The sequence below is a fragment of the Silene latifolia genome, chromosome 9 (assembly GCF_048544455.1).
Source record: "Silene latifolia isolate original U9 population chromosome 9, ASM4854445v1, whole genome shotgun sequence".
Lineage (NCBI taxonomy): Eukaryota > Viridiplantae > Streptophyta > Magnoliopsida > Caryophyllales > Caryophyllaceae > Silene > Silene latifolia.
In genome coordinates this window covers 39033742-39056531 of record NC_133534.1, presented here as the reverse complement: position 1 = coordinate 39056531, position 22790 = coordinate 39033742, and the positions used below count along the sequence as shown (strand labels likewise).

Sequence of the window (22790 nt, the reverse complement as noted above, 5' to 3'; positions counted from 1 at the left end):
TCTCCTTACAAATCTGTGACTCAACTTTATCGGTAAGTTTTTTCATTATATGGCACATGCAGTAACGATGTCTTGATTGCTTAAATACAGAACGCACCCCGAGTTTAATTGTCGGATCTTGATCAGTAAGAATGCACTGAGGTTCCTTGTTGCCCATACAATCAAGGAACTTCTTAAACACCCAAATGAATGACCCATCGTTCTCATGATCGACAAGTGCAAAGAAGAAAAGTCACCGATTTTTTATGGTTGTCAACACCAGTGAATGGGGTGAAGGCCATGTGGTACTTGTTAGTACCGTAAGTAGGATCAAAGGTGATGGTGTCCCCAAACAAGGAATAATTCATTCTTGCTTGTGCATCTGCCCAAAAGATTTTAGCCAAACAATTATCCTCATCAACTTGGTAAGCATAGTAAAAGCCATCTTGTGATTCAGAAAGCGCCTTTAAATAATCGAGAATCATGTCAGCATCCTTCTCACCTATATAACATTTAATATTTCTTTTGAAGTTCTTGAATTCTGTGAGAGATGCACCAATGTTTGCATACCCATTTGATTGTTCCGCCAGAATTCTAAAAGTCTTGGTAGCCCCGATGTTGAGTTTACAATTGTTAACAATTGTCTGTTTCATGTAAAGGTTAAGTGTTCTTACGTTTTTCCTGAATTCCCGTTCTTTGAGTGAGCGAGTCCGTGATTATGACCTTCATAAAACGTATCAATAGCATACCCTATTAGCTCCTTAAGGTCATTGAATACAGCACAAAACCGTATTTTTGCCTTGCAACCAAATCTTGTTATTTTTGTTTTCTTTGGCTCTACAGACCTTTTCCTCTTCTTTTTCTCTTCTGTGTTTTCAAATTCAACAACAGGTTTGAGTTTTTTGCGATCCTCTTTGAATCCATGTCTGTTGCAGACCATTTATTTTTTGTCTATCAAACCATCACGGAATCTTGTTTGTGTGTACTTTCTTGGTATGAAACCACAAGCCACAGCATATAAATTGTAAAACTCTATTGCCTCCTCCAGCTTTACAAACATTAACCCCAGAGCAGGTTTGAAACCATTTTCTACCATCCTATTCCACTCCTCACTGCCACCTGAAGTATATCTCAATCCCAGATTATGGATAGTATTTTCTCCTGTTTCAGACACAACAGTAGGTGTAGAAAAAGTTGTTGCATTGGTAGTATTAATTTCAATGCCTGGAAACATTAAAACAGGAGAACTGTTATGGTATTATTAATTTCAATATCTTAGATTCTATACAAAACAAAACAATACAACCTCTGCAACAGCAGTTTTTTTAACGTTATAATGCGGTTATTGTATTATACAAATGCAATTATTCTATCAGAGAGGGGAGTGTTTTAGTGAAATTGGTACCCTAGTCCACCACAATACACACACAGTTATTTTAATGTAGTATTAAAGTTATTTCATTATTAAAGAGTAGTTATTGTAAGGATTTTTTGTCAGATCCTATAAACTAGTATTTATTATGAAAAAAACAATCTCTGCTACAGCAGTTATTTTAACGTTATAATGCAGTTATTGTATTATACAAATGCAATTATTCTATCAGAGAGGGGAGGGTTTTAGTGAAATTGGTAGCCTAGTCCACCACAATGTACACACAGTTATTTTAATGTAGTATTAAAGTTATTTCATTATTAAAGAGTAGTTATTGTAAGGATTTTTTTGTCAGATCCTATAAAGTAGTATTTATTATGAAAAAAACAATCTCTCTTTACAAAGAATTATTTTAACGTTATAATGCAGTTATTGTATTATACAAATGCAATTATTCTATCAGAGAGGGGAGGATTTTAGTGAAATTGGTAGCCTAGTCCACCACAACGCTTCACAGTTATTTTAATGTAGTATTAAAGTTATTTCATTATTAAAGAGTAGTTATTGTAAGGATTTTTTTGTCAGATCCTATAAAATAGTATTTATTATGAAAAAAATAATCTCTGCTACAGCAGTTATTTTAACGTTATAATGCAGTTATTGTATTATACAAATGCAATTATTCTATAAGAGAGGGGAGGATTTTAGTGAAATTGGTAGCCTAGTCCACCATGAAATTGGTAGCCTAGTCCACCACAATGCACACACAGTTATTTTAATGTAGTATTAAAGTTATTTCATTATTAAAGAGTAGTTATTGTAAGGATTTTTTTGTCAGATCCTATAAAGTATCAAAGCTATTTTAATATTGTAAGGCAGTTATTGTATTATTGTAATCCAGTTATTCAAATACTAGATATTTAATGATATCATGAATGAAAACCTACATGCAATTACTGTTATATTATGTAGTTGTTATTGTTATTATAATGAAAAAATGAGTAACAATATGAAAACAATCTTCATGCAATCAGTAATTTTTACAAAAAACTTATCAACCTAATAACAACGGTTATTATATCAGCATTATGTCACAAATTTACACCTGAATTCATCGTTGTTTGATTAACAGCAATATTATCAAGCAGAGTAAACGTTTGATCGTCTGAATTCAGCATCGTTGAAGCTGAAATTTATGGAAAAAACACGTAAATCAAGTCAGAATTTGTTATTTGATTCAATTACTGAAGTTATTCGATTATTAAATCAGAAATCGAAAGAAATATCAATACCTTCAGTCGAATTTGAAGAATTAGGGTTTTCGGAGAATTGTTGATCAAATTTCAAAAAATTGATGAACAAATTGATAGTTTTAATTGAAAAAATCAAAATAATGAATGAATTGTTGATCAAATTTTGAAGAACTGATGAATTTGTTGATCAAATTTGTTGATCAAAATTTGAAGAACTGATGAAAAAATTTCGCGTGGTTTTGAGATGAAACAGAGTGTTTGATCAGTAGAGAGAGAAAGGGGGAGAAAAAGAGAGAAAAAGCTGGGAAGATTATGACGGCTCAAATTTTGATAATTGGGTTTTGTCAACTCATTTGCTTATATATGCGGGGAAAACTCACGAAAAGTGTCAAACTCACCGGATCTTGTCTATATATATACTATATACTATATACATATATATATATATATATATATATATATATATATATATATATATATATATATATATATATATATATATATATATATATATATATATATATATATATATATATATATATATATATATATAAGATCAAATGAGTCCTCCTCTTACATGTGAGTCTATAAGTCCCATTATGGGTCATTGGATTTTGGAAATGGAGGGCTAAGATGAGAACAAAAAAATTAAGGTTAATGCTCTAATTTTGCTATCTTCCTCTAATTTTCTCATTAACTACATTAATCCTCCTCATCTTTCATTCATCAACTCATTATCACATCTCCTTATTCTCTCTCTATATCTCACTTCTCCATATTCTCTCCAAAAAAACCAAGAAAAAAAAAACCCAAAAAACCAAACAAATAAAAAACCCAAAAAATTCAAATAAATCATTTACTCATCTTTTCCTCATTCACCATCCACCTACCACCACCCACCGAAAACCACCACAGTCGCCAACCGCCACCGCCGCCGCCACCACCACCGCCGCCGCCACCGCCGCCCCGACGTCATTTTTTTATTACTTTTTTTTTTAAACTTGATGTTTGGGTGTTCTTTTTATTTTTTTTGTTGTTTTTTTCTCCTTATATCGTCTTGCTATATAATATTGTTTCAAATTTGTGAGTTTTTTTTATTTTAATCTTAGATCTACTAAAATAAATCAATATTCATTGACCCGTTTTTTTTTTCATTTCCGTTTTGTTTTTTTTTTTCAATTTTGATGTTTTGGTCTTTTTTTTTTCCGATTATTGACATTCTTACAAATTATAGTTTGATTTTAGTACTAAATCTATTAGTTATGAAATCTCATTTTTTACTTTTTTCTTGTTGATATCACTTTGTTAATATCCGTCTTGTTATATATATTTGCCAAATTTCGTATTTAAAATTTTCTTTTGGTATTGTGTGATTTAGGATCTATTAAAATTACTTTATCGGTTAAATTTACACTTTTTTCCGTTAAAATCACACTTTTTCGGTTAAAATTACACTTTTTCGATTAAAATTACACTTTTTACCGTTAAAATTACACTTTTTTCCATTAAAATTACACTTTTTTTTTTTGTTAAAATCACAGCTTTTTTCCTGTTAAAAGTACACTTTTTTCCGTTAAAATTACACTTTTTTCTGTTAAAATTACACTTTTTTTCCGGTTAAAATTACACTTTTCCGTTAAAATTACACTTTTTTCTGTTAAAATTACAATTTTTTCCTTTAAAATTACGCTTTTTTCTGTTAAAATTACACTTTTTTCCTTTAAAATTACACTTGTCTTTATTAAAGTTACATTTATATCTATTATTAAAGTTACACTTATCTCTACTAAGGTTACCTTCTCAATGACTAAAGTTGCGCTTTTGGACTAAAGTTAGAACAATTTGGACTGAAGTTACACAAATTTGGACTAAAATTACACAATTTGGACTAAAGATACACAAATTTGGACTATAGTTATACAATTTGGATTAAAATTACACTTTTATGGACTAAAATTACACTTCCGTGGACTAAAATTACACTTTTATAGACTAAAGTTATACATTTGTGGATTAAAGTTACACATTTGTAGACTAAAATTACACTTTTTTGGACTAAAATTACACTTTTGTGGACTAAAATTACACTCATAAAATGATAAAAGATACACACACTATCAATTTACTAAGTTACACTTTAGTGGACAATGATTGAAATTGCACAATCTCAATGACTCAAAATAAATGAATTGTGTAACTTTAGTTCAAATTGTGTAATTTTACTCTAAATTTAGTCGTAAATAGTGTATTATTAGTTCAAAATTATTCGTAAATAGTGTATTTTCAGTCCAAAATTGTATTTTTAGTCCAAATTTAGTCGTAAATAATGTATTTTTAGTCCAAATTTTGTATTTTCAGTCCAAAATTGTATAATTTTAGTCCAAATTTAGTTGTAAATATTGTATTCAATTTAGTCGTAAATAACTCCATTAGTTAGTCCAAATAGTCCAAATTGTCTAAATTAGTTAGTCCAAATTGTCCAAATAGTCCAAATTAGTCTGTCTAACTTTAGTCCAAGAGTGTAACTTTAGTTATTAATAGAGATAAGTGTAGTTTTAACAGGAAAAAGTGTAATTTTAAAGGAAAAAAATATAATTCTAACAAGAAAAAGTGTAATTTTAACAGGAAAAAGTGTAATTTTAACGAAAAAAAAGTGTAATTTTAACAGAAAAAAGTGTAATTTTAATCGATCCTAAATCACACAATACCAAGACAAAATTTTAAATACGAAAATTGACAAATATATATAAGAAGACGGATATTAATAAGGCAATATAATAAAACTAAAAAAAGACAATATAATAATAAAACGACATTTTAAATACCAAATCTGAAAAAATATAGTCCGTATATCCTAGAAAAAAAATATACAACACCCACAACATTAATATGTAATTACAAAAATAAAAAACCAAAATAAACACCAACAATACTAGATCTAAAATAATAAAAAAACCGAAATAAAATAAAAAAAAAACAAAAAAATAAATAAATCTGGAAAAAACTCAAAAACCAAAAAATCTGGAAAAATAAATCTGGAAAAACGAAAATCAAAATGAAAAAATCAAATAAAAGTCATGAAACAAAAACGGAAATCAAACATTAAAAATGAAAAACCAACACCGAGATCTAAACTCAAAAAAACAAAACAAACAAAAACATGAAATAAACAGATGTGAACTAAAAAACAAAACAAAAACCAAAAAAAAAAAACAAAAACGGAATGACAAGAGGAAGTAAGGCGGGGTGTTGGTGGTTGCATCGTCGTGGTGGATGTTGTTGCGGCCGCGAGTGAGGGAGAAGGTGATCAGTGGTAGTCGTGGTGAGGGAGAATGAGATAGGCGAGTAGGGTGCGGTGGCTGTGGTCGTGAATGGTGCGCTGGTGGAGGCGGCGGGAGGCGGTGTCGGGGGAGATGTCGAGATGATGGCTGGGTGGTGTCGGGGTAGCTGGTGGTAGCAGTGGTAGGTGTCGGGTTTGGGGTGAGGGTGAGATGAGGGGAATTCTTGTTTGGTTTTTTTTTTATGGTTTTGTTATTGAGAGAGAATGAGAGGAAATGAAAGTTGTGAGAGTGAATGATTAGTGATGGATGAGGGAGTGGGTAAAGAGAGGGGATTAGAATCAGGAGGGGATTAGGAATGATTAGGGAGAGGGATTAGCTAGATTCATTTCTAACCCTCCATTGAGATGCAATCTCCTCCTTCCATCCCTTTCATCCAAAGGCCCATAATAGGACTAAGGGACTCAATAGATGTAAGGGACTTAGGAGAACTTTGCTCTCTCTCTCTCTCTCTCTCTCTCTCTCTCTCTCTCTCTCTCTCTCTCTCTCTCTCTCTCTCTCTCTCTCTCTCTCTCTCTCTCTCTCTCTCTCTCTCTATATATATATATATATATATATATATATATATATATATATACATAGGGTCGAGATCCGGTGAGAACCACTAGTATAATGAGAACCATGAGAACCACTATTGATTCTAATAATAAATAATACGGACGACTTTACTTTTGAAAAAATCAAACGAATTCCAATTTTTCAATCCCAGTCATTTTCCATTTCTCTTTTCTTTCTCTCTCTTCGACTAACAACATCAACCCTAACTTTTTCTTTCTCTCGATTGATTGATCGATCGTCACATACTGAACGATCAATCTCTTCAACGATGTACCTCTTCGACTCTGCTTCAATCAATGGAGCCTACTAATTCGAGGTAAAATTTCGAAATTGATGATTAATTTTTTTTTGTGAAATTAACGTTTATGTTTTGATCGATCGTCACATACTGAAAGATCAATCTCTTTGTAAAATTTCGCTATTTATGGTCCGTCTGATTTGGTTGTATTCATAATCAATTATTGGTTCCAGTTTCGTTACATTGATTACTTTTTCTAGAACATCTATTGCCCTGTCCTAGGATACTATGTTGTCTGAATGTCTGATATGTTTACGCAGCTATGTAGTAGTTACGTCACCGTGTCCGATAGGTTCACTTATGGTTTTGTACTTGCTTTATTTGCGGAATTATAATTTCACATTTTATATGTATTAAAAACACTTCCTGTTATTTTTATTACGGTAGAATGTGGATTGAAGCTTTAGAGGTAAAGTGTGGAGATCTCTGCAGTTTCTATATTAGTTGAGTGTTGAGATGGCCTTTTAGTCATTTCTTAAAATTGCTGCTGTTGTGTTTTAGGCTCTGTTCATTTTTTTCCCCTATCCGTTGGGTAGTGAATCTAGGGCTTCTAGGCGTAATTGTGGCTAAAGGTTCAGGTCTATTTGGTGACTAGTTAATGCTTGTTGAAATCTTAGCTAATGGCATTGTGATAGCTTTTCTGATTTTGCTAGGGGAGCAAGGGCCCTAAAGGTTATTTAATAATTTGTTGTTGACTCATAGGTGTTGATGTGAAGAGAAATGTGATCGTTACCATCTCTGCGGACAAAGGTTTGTGCGGTGGAATCAATTCAACTTCACAAAAAACAAGCGGAAGCGATCCACAAGCTGAATCTTTGGTACTAGTTTTGCTATATATTCTATTTTTATGATCTTAGTTCCCTTGTTGCTTAGGTTTGCTCTACTACTTAAACCACAATATACTGACAAACTCTACTGCGGCAGGTCCGGACAAAGAAAATAAATATGTTATTCTGGGAGAGAACGCTAAAGTGCGACTTATCCGTGATTCAAAGCGAACATTGAGCTTTGTATCACCGAGTTGCGGAAAAACCACCTTATAAGCTACTTGTTTCCCGTGTCTCCCGACTTACTCCCCGTGCCTCCGCCGCTTCGACCGGTTTCACACCACGCTCTCGGGCTCCCGATGGTCGAATCATAGATTTTCAGCCTCGTATTGAAGCTTTATTCGCCCATAAATTATCCTCCCATGACTTTATTACCTTTGTTAACCGCATTCTCGAGTTTAAGTTCTGGTATGTCTGTCTCTCTTGCCTCCTCACCTATTTGATTTTAGGGTTTTTCTATGGGGTACCCCTTAACTATTGGCTTTTCTAATATGTACCCTTGCGTTTTTCAATTTATTGCTACTAATATTGTACTTGCATCGACCATGACCTGTATACGGATTGGGCACATTTAGAACCAAAGTTAAGTAGGTAATATAGGAATTGAGGAGGGCAAGAGAAACTTAAAGAGTACGAACATGTATCTTTGTCATGTTCTATTTTCATCTCCTTAATTATTAAACAACCATATTGACAAAATTGTTTATCTACTTTTTAACATCACGACGGAGAGAAACGTACTCTTTCGGAGATTGATAGCATTACTCTTAACGCCATACACTAGCACATGGAAGATTGGTAACACTACTCAAACACATGAGAAACTTGTAAATAGCTACCTACAGATTCACAACTTCATAGTTCACACAAGTGAGGTTGAACAACTTCGGATCCTGTACTAGTAATCTTTATCTATCTAAGGAGCCCAAAAGAACCTTAAGAGTAACTGTCTAAATAACAAGCAACCTTGATGCAAACTAAATAAATGTGATGAGTTTTAGGAGCAACGCCTTTGGTTCTAAATGTGCGCACTGGGCAGGCTTTAGAAGAGAAACTGTAATCACACAAGGACTGAAAATGGCAAAAGCAAGCAAAGATAAATTTTAGTCTATTTTTATGATCTTAGTTCCCTTGTTGCTTAGGTTTGCTCTACTACTTAAACCACAATATACTTGACAAACTCTCTTTGCAAGCGGTCCGGACAAAGAAAATAAATATGTTATTCTCGGGAGAGAACGCTAAAGTGCGGCTTATCCGTGATTCAAAGCGAACATTGAGCTTTGTATCATCGAGTTGCGAAAAATCCATTGAATTATACTCGGGTTTAATTTCAAGCTTTTTCCAATACATCAAACTAGTCAATAATCTGTGCAAACTTTTGCGATTGTTCTCAATTTATCGTGCTATTCTATAGTGATTTGTAGGTGATGGGTTGTTCTTTTAGATGACTACATGTAGGTGAAATACTGAAATTCCAATTTTGCTAAAATTTGCCACAATTGTTCAAATACTTGGTTTCCAGACTCTTAAGATACCTCAGATTTCATTTACTATTTATGCGTTAGAGACAGGAATTATATACTGGGGGTTTGTTGGCTCATTCCCTTCCCTTGCTTTCAAACAAAGAAACGGTTTCCTTAAGGACTAGTATATCAATTTTACTTATTTCGAGAGCCAATTAGCTCAAACGGGAGAGCATTGTGCATTGCACAAGATGTGGGTTCAATTCCCACATTGGCTAGCAAATACCGGTGTTTCTTTTACATTCTTTTACATTGTAATTGCCAAGGACTGGTAGTTTCTATGCATAAGCCTAAAATGCCTTGAAAAGGCCGATAAATATATTAAATCTCCTTCACAGACATTTTCCTTGTTTTATGCACATAGAACCTTATTCCATGCACATAGAACCTTATTTCATGCACTTATAATCAAAATTAATGTCCTTGCCCAACAATAATTAGTAATATAATATAACCAACTGGTGCAACTGAAGAACTTTTTAATGCACATAGAACCTTATTTCATGCATATAGAACCTTATTTCATACACTTATAATCTTATTTCATACCCATCAAAATTAATGTCCCTAACCAATTGTAATTAGTATCATTATAAGAACTTTTTCATGCACATATAACCTTATTTCATGCACATAGAACCTTATTTCATGCACATATAATGAAAATTAATGTCCTTAACCAACAATAATTAGTAACATAATATAACCAACTAGTGCAACTGAAGAACTTTTTAATGCACATAAAACCTTATTTCATGCACATAGAACCTTATTTCATGCACATAGAATCTTATTTCATGCCCATATAAAATTAATGTCCTTAACCAACAGTAATTAGTATCATAATAAGAACTTTTTCATGCACATATAACCTTATTTCATGTACGTAGAACTCTTATTTCATGCACATAGGACCTTATTTCATGCACATAGGACCTTATTTCATGCATGTACATGGGACGGCTATCCTAAAATCATGGGATTTGTTATTTAATAGGCTATATGGGATTCGAACCCATACCTTTGTGCAAAATATGCACATCGCTCTACCATTGAGCTAATAACCTTTATAATACGTTATAAATAAGTTAAGTAGTCAAGCAACCATATCACTATATCAGTCTAAATTTAGTCTAAATTTCAAAAATTGGATGAAAGCAAAAGAAAATTCGGCTGAAACATACAGAACTAAGCAAAAATCGATATCAGGTTTACCTGAAGAATAGAATAATGCTAGATATAACAAAAATGCAAAGTTAATTAAGGACACATGAATAATTACTTGGCTCGAAAACGGTCTATCGGTATCTGTTCCTTAAGATGCTTGTTCAAGTCATCTAATGATCCCTACTCACACATGCAAAATACTAATGAAAGTGCTGCTGTAAAACATTAGTTTGGAATCAGGAGCTACTAATGTTCAGAGTTGATATCAGTAGACGACCAGAATCAAATGACAATGGAATAATTCGGCAAGGAGGTACTAAATTTTCGTTACTATACCCAGGAAGTTGGAAAATTTGAGCAAGAACTCAGAGGAGTCAACTTCCACAGGCAGTACGATTTACTACATGTATTGCACCAGAAGCTAAAAAACTTGCAATCGATTTTATCATTCAGAAGCAAATATTTTCCGCCTACTTCAAACAACTTATATAAACACTATACAAAGAAAGAAAAAAAAAGCAAGCACTTACTTCCAAACTGACTTCGCGGAAGTCTGAATTTCTTAAAGTTCTAAAGTCGACGGTCCTTCTATGTCCCCGCCATAAAGGGATTTAGCAAAGATGCCCGAAAACAGTTTCAAAGATACCCTCCGAACTTCCACTAACCCCATAAATATGTCCATCATCTCGTAGCATTAGTCAACCCGAGGTTTGCGGAAAGCGATTGTCACCAACATTCAAATAAATTCAAATACCAGGCACTATAGTTAATTTTCTTACGTTTTTATCTAAAGGAGATTCGTCCAAGGTACTAAAATCAACTGAATGAGACTGCAAAACAACCAATAAGTGATTTGGTGATTGATTTACTAGGCTGAAAAACACAGTTACATGCAATGAGCACTCGTTAGTTACCTGTATTAGTTCTAAAAACCCCCAGATGTCAACACAGAATCCACCTCGAACTCAGAAATCGCCATTGACGACATCTCCATCTTGATATTCCATTTCAAATACGAAATCGTCTCTAGCGGCCTCAAGCTTCTTGTCATAACAAGGCATCACAGTGACATGATACACTTCATCCGGCCTGTTAAATCATTAATGACAGAGAAAATGACTAAGGAAACCAATTCACCAAGTCTCGTATAATATACGTCTAAGAAGTAAGAACCACAAGTGTTTGAGACTGTAGTCTGAAAACTTCAATCAGACAGTGTGGTGCTATCAATATTACCTGAGAGACATTTTCTTGCAAAGGTAGTGCTTGATTACAGCCCCAATAGTTTGCTGAGGACTTTTTACAGATGAAATATATGGCAAGATGTAGGATACAAGAGTCAATCCCAGTCATAAAGAGAACAAAGAAGGGTCTCAGCCGACGAAATGCATTCCTGAACTCATGATAGATGTACAGAGCCATGTGCATTTACCTTGCCATGAACGGATGAACCCATAGTCCCATACTAGTTAGTTCTCAAATATTTACCTCTCTCACATATGCCATACCCACATCTAAAATCTTCAATCAAGATTCCGTATCTGTGTTTATAATAACATTTCACCTAAACTAGGAATCTAATCATCAGATTAATCTTTATCATCAAATTAATCTTTATCATCTTCTCTTGCAAAGTCACTAATTTCATGATTTCAACTAATTTATGTAATTTCTCAGCTTCCCCAATTCTAATTTCTCAGTATTCCTAATATAATTCACGAAATCCCTAATTTCACAAACATAAATCATCATTTAACACATTGATCAAGCGCTAAATTCATCTAATTTAATCGATAAATAAAAGAATTACTAAGAGAAAAAAGACATAAACCCTAATTTCGTAGAAATTAATCATCAATGTCGAAAGTTTACCTCGTCGAATTACCAGGATCCGATTATGATCGTCGAAGAATTTGATCGGAATATTTGTGACGATCGAACGTAGAGAAAGAAGGAGCTAGAATGATGTCGAATGATGTGATAGTCGAAGAGAGAGAAAGTCAATTTGGTAAAATGAAGGAGTTATGAGAGGTTGGGGGTGCGTACTGCGTAGGTAACAAAATTAGAAAGTTTGTTTATGTTCATCACACCGTCAATTATAAGTTTGATCTAAAGGCTGTTAAGTGGTTCTCATGGTTCTCATTATACTAGTGGTTCTCACAGGATCTCAAATCTATATACATATATATATATACATATATATATATATACATATATATATATACATATATATATATATACATATATATATATACATATATATATATATATTGATTGATAATTGATTGATTGATTCAATTTAAACTAAAATAAACTATCATTCAGTTGATACACGAAGCCGAAAAGTGCAAATTCAGGTGAAGAAAATAATGAGAAATAAACTCCCTTTCTTAATTCATGAAAATTTTTAGAACTTACTTGATCATCTATGTGGAACTCATTTCATGGGAAGTTAAGGGGTTGTTGGTAAGGAACTTCCTACATTTTTTTTTGGTAGATGGGAGAAATTGCAGCCGCTACTTTTGGGCGCACTAGGTAAACCCTCAGGTATATGTAATAGCCTGCAAACCATGTGTACCAGGTAAATCACAAGGGTGACATGCTCGAAGTCTATAAGGCATGGATTCAGTCCAAGAATACTCTACAAGATTTTAACGATTATACTTCACCCTTGCGGGCACTTCCTACATTTTTGTATGTAGTCAATTCCATGGAATTTTCACCAACCAAACAACTATCACTTTGAGAATCGGGGAAGTGGCAAATAAACCCCAAACGTTTGTCACTACATACAAATTAGTCTCATTAGTTGTACCCGATGTGCAATTAAGCCCAAATGGAGATATCTGGGTAAATTTCTCGCCGGAAAAAATAAACATGGCACCGAAAAAATGACTAGAATAGATGAATACATTAAATAATAAAAAGAAAAAAACATGATTTTATTCTTCAAAACAAAAATTTAGGTTTTTCATCCATTCTTATTTCTTATCTCATGCTTGTTTATCTTCTTCATTACTATATTCATCCCAGAACCGTTTTTTAATTTCAATTGTTGTTGAGCTTCGGTTCCGCGAACTCAACTCTTCAATTCTTGTTCACGTAATACAATGAATGGACGTCCAAATTCGTCGAACATCGTCGCCATTGTTGCGAACCTTCGTTTAATTTTCGAGCTGAGATCGCATAAAAATGGCAGTATATAGTTGGAGTGTGTATAAATTAAATTTTCCCCAAATTTCATTTTTTTCAGTTTTGGTGGTACTTAGGTCAACTTTCAATTACAAAATGGTGAACTATATGTGGGAATTAACATCCCTATCTACTAAAAGAATAAGTGATCTCTTAATTTTTCTCTACAAAAAGCATCTTCTTAAATAAGCTAAGGAAGCTAACTACAATTAAGTATATTCATTAAATAAAGAAATTAATAATTATATTTTATTTCATTAAATTATTATCTTTTCATTAAAATTAAGATTTTCATCAAATTATATTATTTTCACTAAAATCTGAACTATAATATCTTAATTAAAAAAAATATTATTTATAAAACTATAAATTATTAAATCTTTTATTTATGCTATTATTTGAGAATGACTTGACCCATAATACGTATAAAAAAAACTGTAAATCACTATTATTACTTTCGTGACAAAAAAATTATTAAGAGAATTTAAAAATTGAAATCATTAGCTTTGTGGTATAATTTTTTTTTATTTTTTTTTTTACTTTTTTTAATAATACATCTTTGCACATTACTCAATTTTCTGATTAATTGTCAGTTACAACCTTTTTTCTTTTTCTCAAAGCAAAATATTATGACGAAAAAATGAACAATTAATGAGATACTAATATCATATGGGTAATTTATTTAAAAAAAACTCTAAATATCGTGCATTTATTGCACGGGGTCTAAACTAGTTGTAGACTATATCAAACAAACATGAGATAAAATATTAGTAAATTATATCATGCTCCCAATCTCAGGAGTAGGAAGCATGATACTCTTATGGAGTAATTGAGAAAAATAAAATAAAAAATAAAGAGAATAAAAAATTATAAAAATAACCACCCACTATGTTACAATTCATTTACACTACCAATCGTTGGTTGGCGCAGTGGTAGCATGAGGCTGCGCTTGGTAGGGAGGTCTGCGGATCGATCCCCCACAACTGCGATTGGGAGGGGTTTAAATACCGTAATCCTTGGACACGCCCCAAAATCCGGATTAGTCGGCCCAATGTGGTTCGGATTACCGGATGGTTTAAACCAAAAAAAAAAAAAAAACAATTCATTTACACTGCTTAATACTTATGTTACGTATTATACAAAAACTCTATCACGGATCTATTACTATTCAATTACGTAAATTTCATGTTTTTTGGCCAAATTATTTTGCATTGTTCGCTTTGCTAAAGTTTATGGAGCAAAACGTCCATGATTATTATTCCGTTGATTTGAACGAGTCCGCAATTGAAGATATTGACATTCACAAAATATAAATAAGTGATATATTCACATGTTATATATTTTGAATATGAGGTTTATGTTTTGCGTATATGTAATCTATATGCGGTGAATATGTAATTATATTTTATGAATATGTAGTTATACTTTGTGAATATATGTTATATTATGTTAGATTAATATTTATGATAACCTCTATGAATATATTTGTCATTGCTATAAATATGTATTTGTGAATATGTTTATCATACTGGGTGAATATGTCAACTATGTAATGTGAATATCCCATTGTTATGAACATGCCAATTATATGATGTGAATATGCGAGTAAAATTAAAATAAACACCAAAATATATCAAATGTGATCTCAAATTATAGAGGAATCAAAATCACGAATAATGGTATAATTTTTATATTTTTCTAATTTTTCTAATCTACTCCCTCCTATTCTTTATCTTCTTCCACATTGCTTTTTGGGGTGTTTTTAAGAGGAGTGAAATATTTGGAGGAAAATGGAGGAAAATGAAAGTAAAGAAGAAAAGGTGGGGTCACAAGTTATAAGAACCACAAATTATAGACAAATAAGAAAAGTGGAAGATTTTAGTGAATTTGTTGTTTTAGGAAATGTGGAAGATGTTAGAGAATAGGAGGGAGTAAGTTTTAAGGGTTTTAAAAAACTAAATTAAAGTAGGAGTATGAATACCATACACCTGGGTGTATGGTATAAGGATTGTAAAATATTGGAGAAAATAGATAGGCGTGAGGAAGGAGGTCTAAATATGAGGGAGGGAGAGATAAGGGGAAGTAACGAGGAGCATTGGGTAGTGATAATTCCATGTGTTTTTTTAGTTATTATTATCTATAAATATTATTAAAAGGATAAACCTTAAAAGTCGCGTAGACAATACCACATCGCATTACTAAATACCACCTTACATTACCAAAATTCCACGTCACCAATCCTCTATGTAATATGACGTGTTTAGGGCAATTCATGTTCGTATAATGATCCATTTAAAACGATACACAAATTAAAAAAAAATATTTACATAAAAAATAAATATGCATAACAAACATTAAATTTTGGCCTTTTTATTTTCTAGATAAATTAAAAAACAATTAAAAATAAAATTTAAATTTCTACGTTTATTTTTAAAATATTTTAAGTAACAAATAAATATCACATAATTCTAATTTTACGCCGTTTATAAAATAATAAAGAATTTGTAAATATTAAGGGCAAATAATAACATACTTAACATTAAACATTGACATTTTAATTTTTAAAACTACAATTGGTTAAACGAAAAATAAAAATTTACATCACTCTAATTTTAAATTATTTATATGTGCAACTCCTTAAATATTATTGCAATAAACTTGCTCAATTTCATTAAATTGAATACGTATGCAAATCTATAAATATGATTTATAAATAAAAGGGAAGACAAAATATCTACCAATTTTTAGTTCGTAAGATAACTCCCTGAACAATTCTCATGTAATGTGGATTTTGTAAACAAAATAAAGAAAAAAAATAAAGTAACCTTTTTATATTTCATTTCTCATTATTCTATATTTATGTCTATATTAAATTTGCTAACAATGAAAATGAATGCTCAAAAGTCATAAAACATTTATACATATTTATGTATATATTAAATTTGGTAATAATAAAAAAAACCCAAAAGTCATAAAACACATCCTCATTTGGCTATAAATGTTTGATGGAAGGTAACATTTGTGAGCCGAAATTCAAGCGAATATTTTTTTACGCCCATCGCCAAAAGAATTATATATATGTGTCAATAATCTTTCTTATCATTTTATCAACATCAAGGCAAGTGCACTAAGGTTTTAAATTAATAATTTATTTATTTATTTTTAAGTTCCATTGATTATGAAGTAATCTTCACATTTTTAACCTTCACATATATGTTGTTTTGTTCTCATTTAGGGACTATCAAGATTTGTGGAGTTGTGCTATTCATAGGTAAATATACTTACATCTTTATGATTCAATACCCTATTTCTTACATTATTTAAAGGAAAACTTAAATTAATAACGATAAGGTTATATTACATAAATCAAATTCCACCAATTTGTTTTTTATTAATCCCTCAGTGGATTTTTTTTAGGGATAGTTTATTGGAGAAAGAAGACTATTTGAAGAAGAGAAATACTAGAATTGCTTAAACAAATATTCCCTCCATTCCACTCAATACTATGTTATAAACGAACTGCAAAATTGACTACATGAATGTGAATGACTAATTATTTTTAGGTTCATAAATAAAATTTAGTATTTCAGAAACTTTCAAATGTATGTTTGATGTGTTCATTTTATATATGCTTTTACCCCTCATTTTAGCTCCGTTTTGATTGCATATCATACTTTAATTAGTATATTTGAGAGCTAATCTTGTGTTCTAGGTGTATTGTTTGTATTTGTTATATTTTGTAGGAATCTAAGCATTTAGAGGCTTTTTCATATCACATTAGCAAGCACCAAAGGATCACTAAGCTAAGTGGAAGCAAGTGATAATTATACAAGGGCATTTTGGGAAGAAATTAATCCCGAGCCATCAAGAAAACAAGTTGGGTTATGGATTTGCTAAATAAAGCTCCAAATATTAATCAAGATCATTGGATGCCAAAATTGAATCCCACAAAGGCATTTAATCAAGGCATTAACCGGAGAATTAAGGGACATTTAACATGAACATTGGATCCCTCGAGCATTTAATCAAGAATTGAAGCTAATATATCCGTAAACCCACGCCCCCGATCGGGGCTGGGGTTGCCTCCTTTGGATTTTACGTTATACCCCTATTTTATTATAAATAGAGGCCTTAATCCGTCATTGGGGGACATCTCTTACACATACTTTTCTTGCATAATTCTGTTCTTCCTTAGCTTTAGCACACAAAATTTTCTAAAGTTTTCATTTTAGTTTTAACATTGTTAAGCTTTTAGTTGATACTAAACATTTGGTTCTAATTTATTCAAGCATTTGGTTCTCCTTCATTCTTCTTTGCAATTCAAGTTCTAATTCCTTATTTCGGTAATTCTAATTCTTGTTTATTTAATTTCCATTTCCATTTACGTTTTCATAGTTTCGTCACTAGCATTTCAATTATATCACATAATTTAATCTTATATTTTATGTTTTATCATTTAGTTTATATCATTTCTACAATCATGCTTAGCATTTCATACAACATAGTTTATAGTTTATAATTTAATATGAGTAGCTAAATTCCCTTAGTCTAGGGGCTAGGGAAGCCATGGAAAATCAAATATGTAAAATGATAAATTAGCTAGGTTGATATAATATTGTCTAATTGTTTCTATCACATGTTTGCGCCACAACGTTTAATCTTTGGCTATTGACCGTAATCATAGATTAAGTTTGTTAATTCGTTCTATAAGTCGAGAGGCACGGAATCGGATTAGACTAAGCATGTGTAGTAGGACGACCTAGTCATAAACGAGAGTTTCTCTATGACCCGATCTATGATTGACACTAATATCGTGAGGTGGGTGTCTTTAAGCCTAAACAATTGACAATGTTACTATTACCGCGTTTAGCATGAACATATATTTACATTTGCATGTGTGACCCGACTCCCCTAGACTCCTTTTATCATATAGGTAACATCTTTATTTTTGCTAATCATCAAACCAGCCAACAAACCAAACCAAACGTAATCGACCTTGATAGAAATCTTTCCATTGCATTTCATAACGCAATTCCCGTCTCCTTTTGTTTGACCCCTATTACTACATTAATTTGTGTCTAGGGTAATTATCTTTGTATAGGTGTGCGATAGCCTATCAATGTTTTATTTGGGTATGTGTTTCTTTTTTATTCATCATTTTTCCTTTGAAAAATAGCTCTCATAGAATGAAACTGGAGTTGCGAGGATTTCAATCTTATTAACAAGTTGGACAAAAAAAATCTATTGACAGAGATAATGGCTAAATGTAAATTATTATTTAATATTTATGCGTACATGTCATATTATCTAATGCATATGTCTTATAACACATAAGAGATTGCAATGAGATTTGTAGTAGGCTATTATTTAACTCATTTTATCATTTATGCAAAAATATAAAATTTAGAATTTTTGACAAATTGGTATAGATGATATAGTAAGACTAGTATTTATTAAAGTTCATAAATATGCTACTATATGATTTATGACAATTAAAATATTGAGAAGATAAAAAACCTTATAATTCTATATGTTTTAAGCTACTTACATTGTGAGACTTATTATTCTCAAAAAAAGAAGGGAAAAAATAGAGAAATATTTTAACATTATGTATTAATTTGCCCTTTCGACTTTACTTACTAACTTTATTTGCCGAAAAACAAAACGACGTTCAAACTTTTACATAGAAAATTTAGTACAAAATATATACAATCTAATCAAAAAGCAACCTTAAGCATTTAATTTTTTTTACATGGTGTCATGAATTACTGGACTCATTGAAAGGTAACTTCTATAAAATATAATTAAAATGCTACCCTAAAATGACAAATAAACGTCACCTAGACAAAGCCATGTAGGATCCAAAAAGGCACCTAGATTAAAATTTAATGTGACGTGATATATTTAAATATGATGTTGCATATTTTTAACGTGACATGACGAATTAATGTGACATGAATTATCAATTTACTAGTACATGACATTAATTTAAATCATTTATCTAAAAATTAATTTAATTCACTTATATCTATAATATTAAAGGATATTATCATTATTCTTAAATTAATTTTATATATTAAATATATTGTCTTCCAAAATTTATATAACCCTTACAAATTTACATCAAATTTCATAATTTATAATTAATATTGACATTTTAATTGAAATTTTTGTAATAAAACGTGTTAATAAATTTCATAATTTATAATTAAAATTGAATTTTTAGTTGAAATTTTTGTAATAAAACATGTTAAGGAATTAATTAAACCTCTTTATATTACTAAACACTCACCATTATTAATATTTTCCTATTTACTCCGTAATTTATTGTTTTTAAATTTTTTAAATAAAACCTGTTAATAAATTAATCAAACCTCTTCATATTACTGAACACCCACCATTATTAACGTTTTCCTTTTTTTTAAATTAGACATGGTAATAAATTGATTAAAACTTTTCATAATACTTAACACCCACCAAATTAATTAAAAGTTTTTCCTATTTAATTAGTTTTGTAATATAATATGTTAATAATTTTATTAAAACTCCTTATATTACTCAACACCCATAATTTTCATTAACATTTTGTCTTATTTAATTCATCTCTTGAGGTCCTCGGCAATTAATTATCTAATTTAATAATACCACCAAATAAATTAAAATATAGGAATTTATGGTTGTGTAGTGACTATAAAACCTATAATACCTATAATAATTTCTATTCAATTTATTTATTTAAAATATGCCCATTTGTCATGAGTTTCTAAGTTGTGAATCGTGTTTTATGGTTTAATTTATTTATTTGATTATATTGAGTATTATTGCCGAGTATTATTGTCGAGTATTATTGTTGAGTATTGTTGTTGTTGTTGTTGTTGTGTCCAATAAAGTATATTTTAATTTATTATGTTGTTGGTTTTATGAATCGTTTGCTTTATATTTGAATTCATGTTTTCCAGTTGGTTTAATTTAAGTGACTTACATGTGACAATGTTTTGATTCGTTTGTCAAGTTTTACCAGGTTGATGTTTTATCTTTTGGTCAATGTATTTTTTATATAACTTTAAAGCACCATGAAACCTATGTGAAGGCAGATAAGGCAAACAATCACGTGAGTAATCTGAAGAGGGAAGAAATACAAAAGGCACGAAACTGAGGTAAAATTAAAGGTAAAAAAACGTAAGGTAGAAACTGATAAGTAATGGATGATTGTTGATCTCAAAATAGAAGTCTTATAATATTTCTTATAATTTGTTATTAAACGTATATTGTGGTGTAATTTTTATTTTTGTATTCACGAGTATAATCATCTCTAACATATATTTTTCTTTTTCATTTTATATGTATTATCAAGGCATGTAATAAAAGGAAGCGAAAGTGAACCTTCGGGTAAATATTAATAGTATGATTTCTAAACTCTACTTCGTATGTTTTTAAGTTTATGTGTTTTTTTTTGTCAAAACAGGAATAATAGATAAAACTTACACTCATAATTTCCTAAAAAAAAAAACCTACTCTCATAATTAATGGTAAATAAATAAGTACAAATAATTGAATGAAAAATCTTTAAAATTTCACAATTTACTTTTTTGAACCATCATGACTAATAATCATTTTAATTATGTCATTTCCTCTTCCAATTTAAATTTTTTCCAACTCCCACTTTTTGATTGTTTTTCTATAAAATTTACTTTACTTTTTTAAGTGGTTTATGCTTTTTTAACCATTATAAGATGATCGTTGATCTCAAAATGGAGATCTTATAATATTTCTTTAAATTTGTTATTAAGCGTATATTGTTGTGTAATTATGCTTTACCGATCAACCTATTTGAATTTCTATTTTTGTATTCATGAGTATACTCATCTCTAACATATATTTTTCTTTTTCATTTCATATGAACTAATATCAAGGCATGTACTAAAAGGAAGCGTACTAAAAGGAATAAAAAGTGAACCTTCAGATAAATATTAAATAGTATGGTTTCTAAATTCTAATCCGTATATTTTTAAGTTAATGTGTTTTTTTTTTTCAAAACCGGAATAGATTATTGTATAGTCTTTAATACTATTTTTATTTTTATATAGGATCGTGGACATAAGTATAACAAGAGATGGATCAAATTCTTGAAATAGTAATAAGGAACTTAAAATATTTTATGAACCATTTGGAATTCGGATTTAGGGAATATAGTTTTTAGATTATTGAGCTATTGAAATGAAAATTTAATTCGTAATACATGGAGTAGATATCGACCATATCGTTGAATCGTATCTAATATTTTTCTATCGATATAATAAATATTTTTCGGATGTAAATAATATTTGAAGCATGCACGTGGTGATAAGACTTCAAAGATATTTCTATGGGAGGGTTGATGGAGAGGTCTGAAAATAATTTGGAGATGAGACAGTTAATGTATTATACAACTAGTTGTATATACAACTTATTCAATGTAGTTGACCGTTGTTACAAAGTTGTCGAGCTTTATTACCAAAATTAACGAGCTATGGTAAAAAGTTATTGATTTTAACAAATAATTATTAAACTCAATAACTTCGTAAAATAGCTCAATAACTTGTAAAATAGCTCAACAACTTTGTGTAAGAGCTCAACAACTTTGAGGTGGTTGTACAATGCTATTATACAACTGGTTGTAGGATAGTATTTGTGGGAGATGACTATACTGAGATATTGAGTTTACAACCTTATAAGTCGTTATTGAAGATTTTTCCATACAGAATTTATTATATACGGATGGTTTCAACTTTTAATATTTAAAAAACTCACTTTATTATATTGCGGAGTAAAACACACGTATATATAATGAGCCGTCTTTGTCATTACTCCATTGGCAAGTTTCTCAAAATTAGTAGGTACCACATTGTCACTTGCAGGATTCGATTTACAAAAATAAAACAAAGTTGTTAAAGAAATAAGGTATTAACTAACTAAGTTCTATGTATTTCAAGACTGTATATTTTTAAATGGATCAACAACTAATTGTTCGAAGAAATATTAACAATACAATAAAAATATCAAAACTAAAACAAATAAACCCGCGAATTTCACGGGTCACAAACCTAGTTTTTTTTTTTAAAAAAAAAAACCACAAGTTTTTAGTATATTAATCAAAATAACAATTAAAATACAATATATAGTTTTGAAAATAAATCAAAATTGTCAAAGAAATAAGGCATTAACCAACTAACTTTTATGTATTCAAGACTATTTTTTTTTTAAATGGATCGACTAATTGTTCAGACAAATATAAACAATACGC

At 30.5% G+C, this 22790-nt stretch overlaps 1 protein-coding gene across 1 annotated transcript; it reads right to left on the bottom strand.

The window, feature by feature from the left end:
* Positions 1-203: 203 nt before the first annotated feature.
* On the bottom strand, positions 204-632 carry LOC141600901 (protein FAR1-RELATED SEQUENCE 5-like). Its single transcript, XM_074421160.1, has one exon. The coding sequence runs from the start codon at positions 630-632 to the stop codon at positions 204-206; it is 429 nt and encodes a 142-aa protein (XP_074277261.1).
* Positions 633-22790: the final 22158 nt, after the last annotated feature.